Source organism: Blennius ocellaris (assembly GCF_963422515.1).
Source record: "Blennius ocellaris genome assembly, chromosome: 18".
NCBI lineage: Eukaryota > Metazoa > Chordata > Actinopteri > Blenniiformes > Blenniidae > Blennius > Blennius ocellaris.
Genome location: NC_137667.1, coordinates 3,112,185 through 3,130,476, shown reverse-complemented (window position 1 = coordinate 3,130,476; position 18,292 = coordinate 3,112,185). Strand labels below are relative to the sequence as shown.

At 42.1% G+C, this 18,292-nt stretch overlaps 2 protein-coding genes across 2 annotated transcripts; one reads left to right on the top strand and one right to left on the bottom strand.

Moving 5' to 3' along the window:
- Positions 1–11,738: 11,738 nt before the first annotated feature.
- LOC308143678 (NF-kappa-B inhibitor alpha-like) lies at positions 11,739–14,252 on the top strand. Its single transcript, XM_080514563.1, has 6 exons — positions 11,739–12,080; positions 12,615–12,720; positions 12,813–13,029; positions 13,132–13,220; positions 13,324–13,581; positions 13,690–14,252. Exons 1-6 carry the CDS (start codon positions 11,842–11,844, stop codon positions 13,717–13,719), a joined length of 939 nt encoding a protein of 312 aa, XP_080370689.1. The 5' UTR covers positions 11,739–11,841; the 3' UTR covers positions 13,720–14,252.
- Positions 14,253–15,245: 993 nt separating this feature from the next.
- LOC308143679 (proteasome subunit alpha type-6) lies at positions 15,246–17,715 on the bottom strand. Its single transcript, XM_080514564.1, has 6 exons — positions 17,625–17,715; positions 16,714–16,795; positions 16,234–16,389; positions 15,955–16,133; positions 15,561–15,655; positions 15,246–15,428 (listed from the first exon to the last, which is right to left on the bottom strand). Exons 2-6 carry the CDS (start codon positions 16,727–16,729, stop codon positions 15,371–15,373), a joined length of 504 nt encoding a protein of 167 aa, XP_080370690.1. The 5' UTR covers positions 16,730–16,795; positions 17,625–17,715; the 3' UTR covers positions 15,246–15,370.
- Positions 17,716–18,292: the final 577 nt, after the last annotated feature.

The window sequence follows — 18,292 nt, the reverse complement described above, 5'->3', positions numbered from 1 at the left end:
GCTGTCAGACTCAGCAGCAGTTCACAAACCTGCCACATGGAGGCAGTAAAGATCTTTATGCAGTTGTTTAAACTCAACTCAAGCCCTTGGAGGTGCAATTCATCCTGGCAATAATGAATCACCTTCTTTCAGGACAAAAATAAATAAATAAATGCACAAATGTCCACTTCGGCCCGAAAATCTCTAAAAACTTTAGTGTTAAAACTTTCAGTGTTGGTATAATTACTTGATGCCACTGCTGTTTACAGGAAAAATCACAAAACTGAGTTATTTTATGACTTGATGTAGAAAATAATGCATAACACTCATCGTTTTGGCTATTATTTGATTCATACAAGAGTGAAGAAAACATATTAATACATAACTCCTGCAGGTATCCCAAACATTTCCTATGTGGGGAAACAAGACTTTCTTGTATTTTTCATCAATAACAAGTAATAAACTGACATTTAAATGGGTTGAAATAATCAAATATTCAACTGCTTTAAAAGATTACGCTTAAAAACGTGGTGTCATTTTCTTTCAGCCAGAGTTTGTCAAACTCCAGATGACAGGAGGCAGGTTTCCAAGGTTTCTATATTTCATGACCTCTGAAGTTGACGTTGTAAATAATAAAACAGCATATCCTTCATGCCCATTTTACTCTCACCTTTCATGCTTGTCCTCCTTCCTTTCGCTCCATCACTCCAACCCACACAAATGCTGACGCCTGAATATCTACAGATTCAGACAACTAATCTAAAGTTTATTTTACTTTATTTTATTTTATTTTATTTTATTTTATTTTATTTTATTTTATTTTTTATTTTATTTTATTTTATTTTATTTTATTTTATTTTATTTTATTTTATTTTATTTTATTTTATTTTATTTTATTTTATTTTTATTTTATTTTTTATTTTTTTATTTTTTTATTTTTTTATTTTATTTTATTTTGTTTTATTTTATTTTATTTTAATTTATATCATTTTATTTTATTTTATTTTAATATATTACATTATATATTATTAAAAAAAAAAAAAAAACTTTTACAGCTCTTTTAGTTTGTTTATGTAAGAGCCACGCCCACAGTGCCCTCTCGTGGCCAGTCATCCACTGTGCTCTCTCAGTACAATAAATAATGGTGCTTTGCATCAACATTTCACTGTAATGACAATAAGGTTGTATCTAATAATATATGCATATCAGAGAAAAATACATTGCATATTATGCAACATATATTAGCAAAAGTATTTGCTCGCCTGCCTTCACATGTATATGAACCTGAGCGATGTATGTTGGTCCATCATTTGCAGCTATTATTATTATTATTTTTATTTTTTATTTTTTTTATTTTATTATTATTATTATTATCATTATTATTATAGCTGAGAAAATATTTTTTGGTCATGTCCTGCATGGCTTTTTCAAAAATGTATATTCTCTGTTAATGCCTGTAAAGCTGCACTTCTTACCATTTACTCCACAACACGCATTGCGTGATTCGCTTTTTGAAAACAGCTTTCATGTTGTCAACACTGTTCGTGTTTTGCACTTTTGCATCAGCGCTTCACAGGATGAGAATGCTGACCTCCCCAATGTTAGCATAATATCCATGAAGAACATGTTAGTGATTACAGCGTGTGCCGCCTCAGAAAGGGTTGAGCTCTCCGAGTGCCGCCACCACTATGACCGCCCCGAACGCACAAAAGCAGAAGCTCTGTCGAGACATGTTTACTCCGAAATAGGAAGGACTGAGGACACACTGTCCAAAGCAGCAGCATCACAACAAACTCCTCAATTCAACAGCAAGCGAAAACACGAAGAATAACAGCGCCCATTCATTTACAGAGTCGGCGGGCTGAAGGAGCCATTAGTGCTCAGTTTCTGCCAGAAATATCCTTCTTATCTCCGTCACATAGAGTCCAAATCCCGACGTGTTCGCTGTGCATGAATCGGCTGCAGCAGGAAGATATTGAGGCGGAAATAAAGGGAAAACATCCCTATATTGAATTTTTTCTTTTATGTATGTTCATTCTAAGTTTTGGACTATTTTGATGGTATTAAATATATTTCAATGAATCTGTCATTGTTAATGTGTCAAAGTGGAAGCATGTATGTATGTACGTATGTATGTATGTATGTACGTATGTATGTACGTACGTACGTACGTACGTATGTACGTACGTACGTATGTACGTACGTATGTATGTATGTATGTACGTATGTATGTATGTATGTACGTATCTATGTATGTATGTATGTATGCATGTATGTATGTATGTATGTATGTATGTATGTATGTATGTATGTATGTATGTATGTATGTATGTATGTATGTATGTATGTATGTATGTATGCATGCATGTACGTATGTACGTATGTATGTATGTACATATGTATGTATGTATGTATGCATGTATGTATGTATGTATGTATGTATGTACGTATGTATGTACGTATGTATGTATATTTGCATGTATGTATGCATGTATGTATGAACGTACGTATGTATGTATATTTGTATGTATGTATGCATGTATGTACGTATGCACGTATATATGCATGTATGTATGTACGTACGCACGTATGTACATATGTATGTATATTTGCATGTATGTATGTATGCATGTATCTCTATGTGTAGCACAAGGGGGTGACCTCTCCAAGATGGCGGCCTGTAGGCACGTTGCAGGTGGCAGCATGAGGCATCAAGTGTTTTATATCTCTGGTCGTCACTATTCTCAGTTTCTTAAAGCAGCACAAATGTTAACAAAGGAAATCAAACCAAAAAGTTGCATTGTGTTGGTGAGTTTCCGTCTTAGTTTCACGTGAACGACGACACTTTGCCAGATCTTTCTGACACACTTCCCTCACTTTAACTACTTCTCATGCCCGCTGTGAAAACAAAGTTGAACGAATGTAAATGGCATAACATGCCAGTACACACTGTGATCTACTTCATAGTGCCTTTGGCTTTAAATTCGTAACTCTATTGTTGGTACTTTCATGGGTTTTAAGTAAGTCCTTCTCCCGCTACAGAAAAATGACAATAAAAAAAAAAAAAAAAAAAAGGGCCAGTTTTTTTTAATGTTTTTTTTTATCTCATCTCCTTTGAAGTCCTGCCGCTCCTGCTGCTCATGCCAAAAAAAAAAAAAAAATCAAAAGCCGCTCTTAAATCTCCGGCTCGTTCAATATGCAGCAGCAAGTATTTGAATTGGGGCCAAGCAAAGCGTTTTCTAAATCCCCTCGCCGTTTGCAGTCCTCCCTCTGCTCGCCGCCGTAAACTTTACTGAAAATTTAACGGTCGCGTCAAAGCAGATTTCTTTCTTTTTTTTCTTTTTTTTTGTTTCCCACGGCTTGCATTAAAGGAGCTCTCGGTTCGTGTGCGCAGTGTGAGCTCCCGTCGCCGACGTGGCAACGTCCTCTCCTGTGCCTTCAAATGCTTTCAAACTTTTGAGTTTTAATTAGGAATAATTCACACTCATACACGAGTTTGAAGCTGAAGTCAGAATGTTTATACATCCTGCATGAATACAGAAGGGAATCGCCAGCTTAAGTATCTGAGGCCGAGTTTATAAAACGAGTATTTGAAGGTAATCAAACATGGCGGCCACCGATAGTGACGTAGTTTTATAGTTTTATAAATTCGTCGTCTGTCCATACGAATACATTGCATTCTTGATTTTGTAAACATTGATAGCGTATCGTCTGTGTGGTTTCATTACAAAAAAACATAAATACAAGCAAGACCGCCCTCCCATGGCCAGGAGTACTAACTACATCGTTGTCGGAAACGGTGACGTTGTCGTCACATGAATGTTGACGTGCAAATAAATTTTTTTTTAAAGTAAGCGACACTATAAATGAGATCGGTACTGAAAACAAGACATTTTCAACATCTTGTCTCGAGACGATCTTCACTATAACGCCGGTAACTATGACAACACATTTCCCCCGTAAAGGCAGCAAAGTTCTGTCGTTGCGTAAAAACGCATATTTCAGCTGCAGCTCCATCTGGTGAATCCAGTTTAATGACGTCACAAACACTACGTGCGTTTTACAAGTGACCTTCTGAGAATAATACTGCGACGGAACAAACAAACAAACTGGACTTTTTGTGTCCAACTGCGATCGTCAGTGTTATTTTGAGGATTCGCCAGATACCATAATTAGCACTTCCTGTTAGGTTATCTCCACACGCGTACGTAGACGCCACATCCAGGTAGCACTTATTTTTTTAATACCAACAAATCATCGGAGAACGACGTATTTGCTCGGGTCAAATATCCCCCTTAAAAAAATGGAGAACCTCTCGATGACAAATGAACCGATTCAGACTTTTGTACTCGTGTGGGGACGCCTCGGAATGGAAGGTATTACCCCTTCTTTGAAAAACACCCACGATTCCCCGAAGAAATATGCATTTTCACTATCAGCATAAAAAGGGAGGGGAGGGCGGGGGAGGGGAGGGGGAGGGGGGGGGTTCTGAGACTTTTTCACATCACGTTGAAAGTTTCAGTCGGTACAAGAAAGTATGAGAAGTCTCTTTTCACTTGTGATTTAAGACACACAAAAAAACTCCAAAAATTCAACATGCGAGCTCGATGAAACACACGAGTGCTTTTTTTTTGCTCCAGATGAGATGATTGGATGAAAGCGACATCAAAGCCCTGCATTCGTTCCAGCACACTCCCCAGAAGTCTAATAAAACACATCAAGCGGTTCAGTACATAATGACATGCGTTCTTGTGCGACGGTGGCACAAAGAAAACATCCTGAGTCACGCCGCTTGCAAAAAAAACCTGTGTGTGAACCTGTCGTAGTAAAACGCTCCTCGCAATGAAACCATGAGTTACGAACACAAGGCGTGGGGCGGAGTTTGTCTGAACTGCTGTGTCACCGTGCCGACGCGGGGAAACAGACAGGGTGGCTGCGAGACGCGTTATTACTGTAATGATGGAGCGCCGGCTTCCTCCTGAGAGTCCCGGGAAGCGCCGTCGCTGGGAAACACAAGTTGTTTCTCACCAATACTACCGTTGTTAAAGACTTAATAATTGTCACGCTTTGGGAAGTCGTGCGTTTGAGACATTTTGGAGGTTTGACCGTCTGCTTTTAGACGAGTTCCTCATGTCGTCCACGTCAACAATACGTTAATCCCAGCCACTGTACATTATGCAAACTTTGTGCAAATTTGAGATCACAGATTAAACTATTTAGCAACGGTTTGGATTCTAGAAGGACAGAGTGTCAAATGAAAACGCATTGTTTTTGGAGTTTTTACCGCCATCTGGTGGTTCTAGCGATGTACAATGTTTCCCGCCGCTCTCGTCGTCCCTCATGACTGTTTCCCTCTCTCCCCCTCTCTCTCTCTCTCTCGCTCTCTCTCTTATGAGCAGCTCTTCTTCTTCTTCTTCTTCTTTTGGGTTTAACAGCAATTTGCATCCACAAACTCACATTACCGCCATCTGGTGGTTCTCTGTCTAACATTGTTTCCCACTGGTCTCTTCGTCCCTCATGACTGTTTCCCTTCTTCTTCTTCTTCTTCTTCTTCTTCTTTTGGGTTTAACAGCAATTTTTATCCATAAACTCACATTACCATCATCTGGTGGTTCTCTATCTACATTGTTTCCCACTGCTCTCTCCGACCCTCATTACTTTTTCCCTTCTTCATCTTCTTGTTTTGGGTTTAACAGCAATTTGTATCCATAAACTCACATTACCACCATCTGGTGGTTCTCTATCTAACATTGTTTCCCACTGGTCTCTTCGACCCTCATTACTGTTTCCCTTCTTCTTCTTCTTCTTCTTCTTGTTCTTCTTCTTTTGGGTTTAACAGCAATTTGCATCCATAAACTCACATTACTGCCATCTGGTGGTTCTTTATCTACATTGTTTCCCACCACTCTCTTCGTCCCTCATGACTGTTTCCCTTCTACTTCTTCTTCTTCTTCTTCTTCTTCTTTAGTTCAACAGAGGTTGGCATCCATGAAGTTGCACTACTGCCATCTGCTAGCTCCATCTAGTCCATACCAAAGAAAGAAAGAAAGAAAGAAAGAAAGAACACTGGTGGCAAACAATACTGTTAATGTCTCTCTACTTGCACACGTTCAGGAGCAGTGTTTCAGAAAAGTTGCATTTTCCCCGTTTACATGGAAACGGAGTCAGACCATTTACAAAAAGTTGCATCTTGAGAGCCGCTTTCAAAAAATGAGCGTTTACCAGTTTCAGTTGTTGATGTACATCTAATTGGTTGTCAACACCTTTGTGGAGGAAATTGGTCGTTACTCTCACACAAACACGAACTCCCCGCTTTTAAATTTCGCGGAACATAATGTGTTGATGTGACGGAAACTCCCGGGGATCTCGATCATCGATTGCATTTCACAACATTTCAGAATATTCTCGTGGCTCAAACACTCTATCTTTGAGAAAGTCTGGCTTTTTTTTTTTTCTTTTCGGGCTGAATCAGTCAAATGTTGATATGTTCCTTTGATCTGCTGCGACGCCATCTTTAATTTCCCAGAAAACCTTGTCCTCTGATTTTTCTCGTCCAAATCCTTCAGCCGGATAAACTTTCACTTTCGTTGTGAGTAGCCGGTCCCAGGTGGCCACTGCAATTCTTCAGAAAAGAAACCTGGGAGGAATAAAACCTTATATAATCAAACTCTGACATTATTTGATATCGTTCTTTAAATCCCACATATTTTCAAGTATGATTATTAATAATAGAAAACATGAATATCAAATGTCCACACATGATTTTTTTCCCGTCACTTTTTAGCTTTTAAATAGAATTTGCTGATACACCAAAGCCCAAAAAGGCGTTTGTCTCAATGCATTCAACATAAATCCGCCACTTCCATCTGTGTGTTACCAAAATAAAACTATCATAATGTGTTTATTTCAAAGTTTCTGGCTGTAATTTACACCGACCTGCAGTAAACCTGCTTCCAGTCAAGCTTCTTTTATTTTATTTTTTTAATTCCCCACTTTGAGATCATGGTAGCAGGATGAATAGTCATTATTTGTCAGCAAGCAAGTAAACAAATGTCAAACGCTCCTCTTCAAGTGCTAATAATAGATGTGTTTCACTTCCATTTCTAAACCATGATGCACTTTCAGTGATCTAATTTTATACCTTTCACTGTAAATAGGAAACGGATTCAGTGAAATGTACATTTCAAATACTTGTTTAAAGATTTTTAAAGGTTATATTTTAACAACACCTAACAGAGTTTAATTCAAAAGCGTATGATATATTATAAATATGATTTTTCATATAATGACCTTTTTGAAATGTTGTGTGTCACGGTAGTTCAGTGGTTTGCACTTTGGCCTCACAGTTAAACGGTGACATGTTAAAAGCTGTGGGTTTGGTGTTTCTCTGGGATGTTTGAATGTATTTGTGAGAGTTTTTTGTTTTTTTTCACGAGGAACATGTGACCTGTCCTCACTTCCTCTGAGCTCCTATAGAGCAGAGCTGACAAACACATTTTAATTTAATGTAATTTAATGTAATGTAATGTAATTTAATTTAATTTAATTTAATAAAACGTTATTTTATTTTATTTACTCTTAAGAAAGCTGTAAAGCTGTATTAAAAAAACAACAACAATACTTTCTTTGCAATTATTGCCAATTTTCTTGGTGGTTTGCCAGATTGAAGCCTCTTGCAGGCCATAGATGCAATGTAATGGTTTTTTTTTTTTTAATATAGATAAGACAGGTATAAATAAATAAATAATATATAGAAAGGTATTACATTTTTATTGCTGTATCAGCTTGCTGTATTCCACTGGAACCAAAGAAACCTCACTGATTGGACAATAAAGTGTATTATATCATTTTGCGTCATATCATAGATATTTTATGAGTTCATGCTGACAGCATAACTGCAAAAACAAGTTAAAAAAATAATGTAACTTACTGTAAAATGTAAAAAGCCTTCACTATTTATTCACTTTACAGTATGGAATTGCAGCGAAAACCCATGAAATATTATGGAATATCAGTTTGTGGACAGTAAATTTAATTGAGAGTAATAATTATAGTAAATAATTTAATTTTAGAGTTTTATCCAACACACCAATTGTAAATTTGTTTATTCTGTGAAAATACAATTGTAAAATATGGTGAATAAGTATAAATTTAAACAGGATATTTGGTGGGGAAACAACAAATTCAGCCAAAAATTCCAAAAATGAATCACTACTACAGCTTTACTATGAAACCTTCATCTGGTAACCATGACAATTAACAACCCAAGTATTGGGTTTTTGGGGGTTTTTTTTCCTCCACACTTGCTTGTAATTTCTTGGTTTTATTATCAAACTGTGACACGAAGCTGAACATATGTTCTACTTCCAAAACCGATACTTGATTTAAATTTCAGGCACATGCATCATTACAGCATTACAGCATTACAGCGCCCCTACAGGCTTGGTGGGTTCACGTCAACGTGTGAGGATGTGATTTTATTTGATGCATTTTTTCTTCTTTTTTTTTTTTTGTTGGTAAAAATAAATAATTTTTTTCGGTTTTGAGGCTCAAAATGTTCATTATACAGGAAACATTCAAGCAGGGAACGAATGACATCATGATCACATTTGACCATTTACACCAGGGGTGTCAAACATAAGGCCAGTGGGCAGAACTGACCTCGCAAGAGGCTCCAACAAAGCAATTTGTGAACATTTTAATGAAGAAATAAATGTTTTCGACGAATTTCTCAAGAGTAGTGAACAAAATGAAAATGCTGTCGAATGCAACAGCCATAGAGAAGTTTTTTTTGTTGTTGTTTTTTTTAAACATTTCACTATATTGAGCACCCAGACTCTGATTTACACATTCAGTTTTGTTTTTCTTTCTACATGGGTGCTGCATCACTTTCTTAGTCTTGCACTCCTTGGCATGGGTTTATTAGACTTTCCGCAGGGTGACACACACACACGCATAAAAAAAAAGTGTCATCCAGAAAAGTTGGGGAAAGTTCAATGACTTTGACCTGGAATGTCAGGTGACCCTGGTTGGCATCAGCAGGGTGTGACCCCCCCCCCCGCTGACTCATGCACGCAGACAGACTTAACGCGCCCGACGCCTGCTGCGGCGCAGGTACTTCCTCGTCGGCCCGGTTTCCATGGCGACCAGCGGTAAACACACAGCGCAAGCGCAAAGTGGAAGTCCCAGTGTTTCACATGGAGGCCGAACATATCAGACACGTCTCCCATTAAAGTCACTTCATCTTTGCAGAGGAGGAAAAGGAGAACTAATTAAAAAAAAAAAAAAAAAAAACCTCCGTGTGCCAGAACAGTTTGTTCGTCCCTTTATCGCGATGGGCAAGAGACGCAAGAATGTGAAGAATCTCGCCGAGAGATACGCCGAGGCCCCGACGTTGTGCATTCGTCAGGCGTGACGCACGATCAAGACGTTACGTCATGACGTCACAGCGCCGCTGGGGCGTGTGCGTACGTGTGTGGCTTGTGGCCTCGGTATCGTCCCACAAGAGGTGTGAATGCCACATATCTCCATGGTTACGGTTGCTGTGTTTTGTTGGCCCAGCCCCGCTTTCATAATGTAAACACAAGGGATCCTGGGAAGTTTTTTTTCTTTTTCTTTTTTTTTTTTTTGAGCTAAATGCAAAACTCCCAGGTAGCCGTGGCACGCACTTTGCCTCCTTGTTATGCAACGGCAGCAATAAGGAACTTCGTGTTCAAGGGTCTTCCAGAACGGTGCAAGAAGAAGAAAAAAAAAAAAAAAAGTCACAATAAACAAATGAGGAAAATATTCAGACTTCCTTGTTAAAAAAACAAAAAAATAAAACAAGTCTGAGTGAAGTTACTGAGTATCTGCATGTGCTTTCCAGGATCTGGGACGAGTAAATCCAGAACATCCTGTTGTGGAACATGCAGTGTGACACTCACTCTCTGTGAGGGAACTTTACGATCTTTTCCCACCTCCTCTGGACCCGCTGGGCCTCCCGAACTCCCTTTGACCCGCCAAATTCTAAGTTTCCTCCCTCTGACACTGTCCTGGACCATTTTAACACCCCGTGCATCTTTGTTTACGCTGATCCCACTCAGCCTGCAGAACTTTGACATGTGCATGTAGAGATTAGACCAGCATAAGGTTAGATTCATGCAGCAGTTGTTCATTTTATCATGGGAAAGCATTGCATAATAATCTGTGGCTTTAATGGTAAAAATGTGTCTTAATTTGATATTGTACGATGGTTTTGTCGTCTTAATATTCCCTCTTTGAGCAAAGGACACTGCAGGACACTGGAGGACACTGCAGGACACTGGAAGTCACCTTGGTTGACCGTCTGCACAAAGAGTTTTGCCTGCGAGAGCATGACAAATCACAATTTTCTCAGGCGACATCTTCAATTTTCTTCTTTTTTTTTCCCCCATCCAAAATGGGTGCTTAGTCAAAGCGAGGCTTAATTAGCTAGATACTTTGAAAACTAGAGTAAAAAAGATCCACTTTTCTATTCTTCTGTGTAGCTCTTCCACCACACCACATGTGATTAACCCTAATTGATAAAACTGCTTGTGACTCAAGTAAATTTTGTCTTTTTTCCTTCTTCTTTTTCTTCTTACAATCATAGAAGCTATACATTCACAAACAGAGGTGTTAAAAGTGATATAACTATAGCAGAAGTACACAAAATGACACTGGTGGCGCCAATCATTACGAGCAGCGAGACTCTGTAGTAAAAAACTTTTTATCATTAAAGTTTTACCATATTGGTTGTTTGTGTGAGTAAATAACATTGCAGGTCATTTCAGGTTGCATCTGCACATACAACATGTTGAATAGTAAAATAACCATATGTCTAATTTCCAATTGTATGCTCTTATTTTGAAGCCAATGCATATAGTAACTGAACTAATCCAGCATTATTATTGTGCTTTAGGGTTAATAAGGTGGATCTGATAACAATTAAAAATTTGTGTGACAGGAGAAAAAAAAAAACATGCATTCATGACAGTGCATGCACAATAATCATAAACCAGAAATCTTTATTGCCATTGCATAAATGTGACATTGCACAACGAAATTAAGGTGCCGACTTTCAGGTGCGGGTGCAGAAAAGTAATAAATAGATCAGCTCTATAACACACAGTACACAATGCTATAAAAGAATGAGGATAAGAGCCTAAACTATTAATAGACATCCAGTCGTGCGTTTCTCTGAGAACATTGAACATGTCATAGGAAATAAATATTGCACATAGTCATGATTATTGCACGTTATATATAATAAGCGCATACATGTGTGCATTGCAATGACATTTGTGTTAAAGAGTGCTTTTTTTTTAGTGCAACTTTTTAAAAAAAACCAACAAAAAAAACCTTGACTAGGCCGATATGGCCTGAAATAGAAGAGAGCAAAATAAAAAAAAAATAAAAATGCACTTTCGTTGGCCTCTTAAAACCTAACTCCCCCCCCCCCCCCCCCCCCCCCCTTAGTGCGGATGAAAAAGGGAATTCTTCAAAAGCCATTCATGCCTCAGCCTCCGCGCGTTAATGAAGCCAGACAACCTACATCACAGGTGAAATATAGGTGTCTAATAGGAAACTACGAGTTTTCACTCTGAGTGTCTTCAGGGGGGGATTTTTCTCTCACAAAAGCACAGGGCCCGGTGTGTGCTTTCCCGAGCTAATTCGAGTGGAAATCCCCGCCGAGGCTCCGCCCAGCCGAGGCGCACAAAACCCCCAGTGCGCCTGTCCTCGGACACACACGGTCTCATACTGACTCCAGAAGCAGACGCGCAACGGATATATTATATATATATATATATATATATAGAGAGAGAGAAAAGTTCCTTTTGCCCCCATTACAAGCAGGAGCGCGACATGGACGTCCACAGAGTGTCGAACCACAACCAGATGGATTATAATAACTTTGACGGCGCGGAGCCCAAGCACGGGAAGGCGCTGCACTGCCCCGACGAGCGGCTGGACAGCGGCCTGGACTCCCTGAAGGAGGACGAGCTGGTCCGGGACTTGGACGACATGACGATCGTCGAGACCGACGAGCAGCTCGGACACGAGACCGAGCCGTGGAGGACGGCCGTGACCGAGGACGGTGACACGTAAGTCAACTTTTTTTTCTTCCCTATTCCTTTATTGTTATTATTTTTTCTTTTTCACAAATTGCAAGTTGCGCGTTTTGCAAAAAAAAAAAAACTTTTCATTGCGCACATTTTGCGTCCAAACTTTGTGTCCTCGGTGCAATTGAAAGATGTGAAAAGCTGCACGAATGTGCATGAAAAATGTGAACATTTCGTGTGTAGTACACAGTGCACAGTGTGTGTGTGTGTGTGTGTTGGCTGAGAGCGCTGACTGGGCGGCGCTAAAAGTCCGCCGTGCGCGTTCAGGAAAGTCCCTGGCGCGCTGCCAGCAACTGATAAAGCATCAGATGTGTCAAGCCGCAACGGGTGGAAATAACCCGACAAAACTCCATTCTTGCGAAACGCTCCGCTTTGCTTCGGCTTTGTTCTTTTATAGCTGCCTGGAACCACTTCCTCCATGCGTAGTTTTTTGTTTTTTTTGTTTCCCCCCCCCCTCCTAACATGCAACTATTTTAACTAACTTTTATTTATTCCCCTCTCTCTCTCTCTCTACAGGTTGCTCCACTTGGCCATCATCCACGAATCCACAGAACATGCCTTCCATATGATCAAGTTGTCCCGCTGTCACCCGTTCCTCAACGTGCAGAACCACCAGCGACAGGTAATTTGCAGATTTTTACAGGCATTTTTTAATGAGTGTGTTTATTTTCTTGGAATTTTAACCAAATCCAAAAAAAAAAATCGCATTTCCAGACGGCCCTCCACCTGGCGGTGATCACAGAGCAGCCCCAGCTGGTGGACAGACTCCTGAAGGCCGGGGCCGACCCCCTGCTGGCCGACGACAGCGGGAACTCGGCCCTCCACATCGCCTGCAAGCGGGGCTCCATGGCGTGCTTCGGCGTCATCACGCAGAACTGCCAGCGCCGCCAGCACGGCCTCACCTCCATCTTGTCCCACCCCAACTACAACGGTACGCATCCGGTGGTGCCCCACGCGTGCGAACGGCGACATTTCGGGAAATGACCTGGATGAACTTTGTCTCACTTTCCTTTCTGTCTTTTCGTCCTCGCAGGACACAACTGTCTCCACTTGGCGTCCATCAACGGCTACATCTCTCTGGTGGAAAGCCTCGTCCAGCTCGGCGCCGACATCAACGCACAGGTACGCCTCGTTTACCGAATCTTCTCGCCGACTTTTTTCGCGACGCGCAGGAGGAACCTAACCTAACCTAACCTTACCCCTCCCCTCCCTTCCCCCCTTGCAGGAGCAGTGCAGCGGTCGCACGGCGCTCCACCTCGCCGTGGACCTGCAGAACGCCGCGCTGGTGCGCCGCCTCGTGGAGCTCGGCGCCGACGTCAACTGCCTGAACTACGGCGGCTTCGCGCCGTACCACCTGACGTACGGGCGCCACAACGAGGAGATCCGCTCGCAGCTGTTCAACCGGACGGCGCAGGAGCTGAGGGCGCTGCCCGAGAGCGAGTCGGACGACAGCGACATGGAGGACCAGGCGTCGGAAGACGAGGTCAGTACTTTTGTTTTTTCGGGGGTGGTTTTTTTTTTCTTCCGGAGAATCTCGCGGAGACGCTACACGGTCAAGGTCTCTAAACACGTCCTCTGTTCTGCCTTGCAGCTGTACGACGACATCAAATTCGGAAAGTAAAGAGGAGGAGAAAAAGCAAAGCATCCCTCGACTTCGGTGGTGTGAACGTCAAGCTGCTAAAGGGTCCGCCGAGATAAACGGCCTCCGCCCCTAGAACACGGGACAGATCGGTGCCCCACCCCCCCCCCCCCCCCACCATCCCCCATCCCTCCACCCCCTCTCTTCGCCATAACCTCCGTCCTGGAGTGTGGGGGGGGGGGGGCGGCGGCCACCCGGGTTCCGTCGGAGCTGGCGGGGAAAAACAAGAAGGAAGATGGCGTCCCAAGTCTGGTGGAGTCCAGTCAAGATCACTGAAGGATCTGCACCGCAAATGTAACGGAACCGTGTCTGTTCCGCGTGCAAATGTACAAAAAAAGAAATATAAATATATATATATATATTGATGTGTATATACAGACGAGACGTGTGTAACATATTGTAAATACAGAGATATTATTTTTTCTTTTTATACCTGTGTGAATTTAAACACTATTAACAAAAAATGTTCCAAATAATAATAATAATAATAAAAAAAAAACTATCCATGTTTTTAAAAAAAAAAACGTTTTCGGCTGCTGTTGTACTTTCCTTTCTTTCCACGGTCATGACTGTCGAACTAGCGTCATATTTCGCACCTCGGTGGCGAGAGAGAGCGGTCACCCGGGGTTGTGAAAGGCACACACACACACACACACACACACTCCGCCACTGGGAGCCGTACGGGATTTCCTCTGGTAGGGCGAGGTCACCGGGTGACTGAGTCACGCCGCTGAAAGTCCCCGGGCGGCACAGGAGGAACATAATGTGCCGAATTATTCCGCCCTGTTCTAAAGACGCTGGCACTCACGGGCATGAATTCCAAGAAAGTTTTATAAGGAAGAATTTTCTTCTTCCCCCCCCCCTACTTCTTCCTCCCAAATATGGGAAGATGGGAGTTTTAACTGCTGCGTCATGGTGACCAGGGAACATTGCCTCAGGCTGGGAAGAACAAAACTCCACAATCAGCTGATTGAAGTGTGGAATTTATTAATTTTCCCCCACAGAGAATGAGGAAACAATTCAAGAGAATGTTCCTTAACGAGTTGCGAGGCAGATCTGTACCTATTGTTTTCACGTCCGAGAAGACGCAACGCGGGGGAAACGATAAGTGAGGTCACGAGACGTCTTAGAAATGAGTCGCCGTTTCTCATCAGCGATGACAAAAAGAAAAAGAAAAAAGAAGCCCTAAACGATATAGCTGGAGCTCGTTTTAGACGCAGCAAAAAAAAAAAAACAACCCGACTTTTAAGACACTTTCCAGTTAAGAGACCAGAAAGTATTCGTAGTAGAACATTTCCGCTCGGTTGAAAGTCATCTATTTCTGTAGGTTGAAGGAAAAAAAGAAAATGTAAAGAGGTCAAGTGAGACCTCAGTATGTCATGTGAGTTTCAGAACCACAACAGGAAGCTCTGGGGTAGAACTCCGCCCCCCCCCCCAAACAAAATCCCCCTTGCGTGATTCAATGTCATACAAAAGAGACACACAAGAGTCTTGTTTTACTTCAAAAACGTGTATTTATTTATTTTTTTGTATTATCGTTGACTCAAACAATGGGGTAAATGTACAGCAAACGAAGATAACGCCCGCCTCTGTGTGGAAACTCGATATCCCATCATGCTCTGGCTCGACCCGCTCAGTCCCGCTCCGCCAGGGCCATCAGGTGGGTGTCTACTTCAGTCTCGGCCAGAATCCTGGAGCGGGGGAGGGGATAAAAGAGGGATGAAGAGATCAGATCTGCCCGGGAGTGGGTTATTTATATTATTCATACTACTTCGTTTTGCTCATTCCGGGTTCAGGGGAGGGCGGCGGGGGTCACGTTCTACCTGAACTTGGCGTCCTGTGTTGTGACGACGGCCACCTCCAGCTCCGACGGCTTGAAGTCGATGGAGAGAACGGTGGAGAGACAGGAGATGGCGGTCTGGAAGAGAGGGAGACGGAATGGGAGGGGAGGAAACGTGGCGACGGGTTCTACTATTGCGCAGGACGACTACAAAATAAGAGCGCCGGTTTCTTCCTTTGCTGCTAAACACGACTTGTTCTCAACCTCACATTAAATGTATACAAAGTCTAATTTTACACTGATTAAAGGATATAAAAGTGTCGGCGCGTGACAGGCGCCTATAAAAACAAGCGGATTATATCACCTGTTAATGACACAACGAGACGTGGAAAACCCCGCTTTCGCATTCGTAAAACCTGCGCCGGGCGATAAAATACCTCGATGGTTTGTTCAAAGGTCCAGTCCAGTTTCTTTTTCACTTTCTTCTCCAGGAAGCTGGTGGCTTCCGTCTGTTTCACGCCGGCGGCGGTGGCCTTGAAGCCGCAGTAGTAGCCCGCCGGGTCGCACTTGTACACCTGCGGGCCCAGCTCCTCGTCGACGCCGATCACGATCATACCTGGAGGCAGAGGGGGGGGGGGAGGGGGGGGTGATGAGCACATGCACGGCCCTCCGCTGGCCTCGGGGGAGGGGGGAGGGGGGGTGACGGGAGTGCTCACAGCAGCCGAGCGGTCGCATCTCGGCGTTCTGCGTGTAGACTTGAGAGATGTCGGCCATTCTCTTGCACAGCATGTCCACCGGGATCTCGTAACCGTACTTGTACTGCCAGTTGGCCGCCTCGTAGCGGGCCCGCTGGACCTGAGACCGGCTGTCAGCTGGGACCGAGAGAGAGAGAGAGAGAGGGAGAGAGAGAGACGACAGTCTTCAGACTCTGAAGAAGCTGCCGATGCCGAAACGCTGCAGAGCCGCGACCACAAGCGGAGCACAATGAATCAGTTACTTAGAAAAGTGGAATGTGGAGCAGCGGCCTCAGGATAGGAAAGCAAAAAAAAAAAAAGGATGGGGGGGAAAAAAACCAACAAAAAAACCCAAAAGATTTTCTTGGCCATTTCTATATTCCTGAAGAGAATAAACGACAGTTTATCGGACCGACGATCGACCACACGGCTCCGCGTGACGCGTTCCAGGACTGGACTCACCCGTCATCCCAGACATGACACATCCGATGTTGTCTGTTATTCTGAAGAGGTGGGTCACTGTGGCCGCATCCAGCAGCTTGTCCTGGTTCAATCCAGAGGGAGAGAGAGAGGGGGAGAGAGAGGGATGGAGGGTTCATCTTGAACGTCAACACAGGAGCCAAAACATTTACTCAATTCGTCTAATGAACATGGCCACAATATCAAAGATGTTAAGTCTTGATTATTATTGTTACGCCACACTTGGACGTGTTTATTTGTTTATACATTTATACAATAATGCCGTCATGAATGCGTTTACTGCTGTGGAAAAACCGGAGCCGCTAAAATGCGTTTCGTTGTTTTGAAGCGGCGACGGTAAAGAAATCTAATCCAACGTTTTATCGAAGCAGAATTCAGTTATTTCGCATCAAACCTGGATTTAAAGATTCAGCGAGGAATCTATTAGACAATAAATGTCATTTTGAAGCAGGCGGCTCGCAAACCATCAATGAAACCTCAAAAGTCTGGTAACCTTTTCTGCTTCGAGCTTTTCTTTAAACAGATGTGCCCGACTTGAACGACACGCTGGTAAGACCCAGAAAACTATTTAAAACACGAACCACAGTTAATCCTTTAATACTGGACGTCGGCATAAAATTGTTGTAATCACTGAAATGAGGCGTTTTCTTCTGAGAAAAAAAAGCAGCAGTGTACTAAATCTTACAATTTTTTTTCTCTTTCAAGCTTGGCTGCTGACATCTTATGTCACCAAAATAAATCACTGTGGGAAGGTTATAGGGAGAATGATTTGAACTGCATTACCATTATTCAACGTATCTACAGTTCTAACCAGTGGAACAAGTGGTGATTTCTGTCCAGTTGAACCTGCTTGACGTACACAGTGATTTATTTATTTATTTATTTTAACTTACCGGTACTTTTTTCTGTGTTACAACAACTGCACAGTCCTTCCCCCTGACTGCTACAGATGTGAGCCCACCTTGGTTGATGGCCTTGAAAGCATATTCTGCAACAGAAAGAAGCAAATTGACGTGTGAGAAGTGGGGCAGTGGTTTGCACCGTCGCCTCACAGCGAGATGGTCCCAGTTCAAATGCCGGCTGGAGCTTTCTGTGTGGCGTTTGCGTGTTTTCTCTGGATGCGAGGTTGATTGGTGACACTAAAGTGTGAGTTTGAGTGGTTGTCCTTCTCTGTGATGTACCTGTGCAGCTTATTTGACCCTGAATAGGAAAAATCGTGATTCAGTCAGGAATCACTAGTTAATAATCTAAATCAATAGAGAACATTTTCTAAAGCTGTGTAATTCAAGGTAAAAATAATAATTAAACGCAAGTACAGCTACAAGTACACTTATATCTGTGTATACAAAAAGCTTATCCCAACAAAGGGATCTTATGATCCAGCTCTTGTTATTGATTGATTGGAATTGATTAATTGACAAATATTTACCTTCAATACGTCACAGGATGGACATTGTTTTAGTCCAAACGACATCATCAAATGCCAGAAATTATTAAAGAAATCCGAGATTCTAAAATTACACATTACAATGGTGACTATAATATTAAATATTTCTTGAAT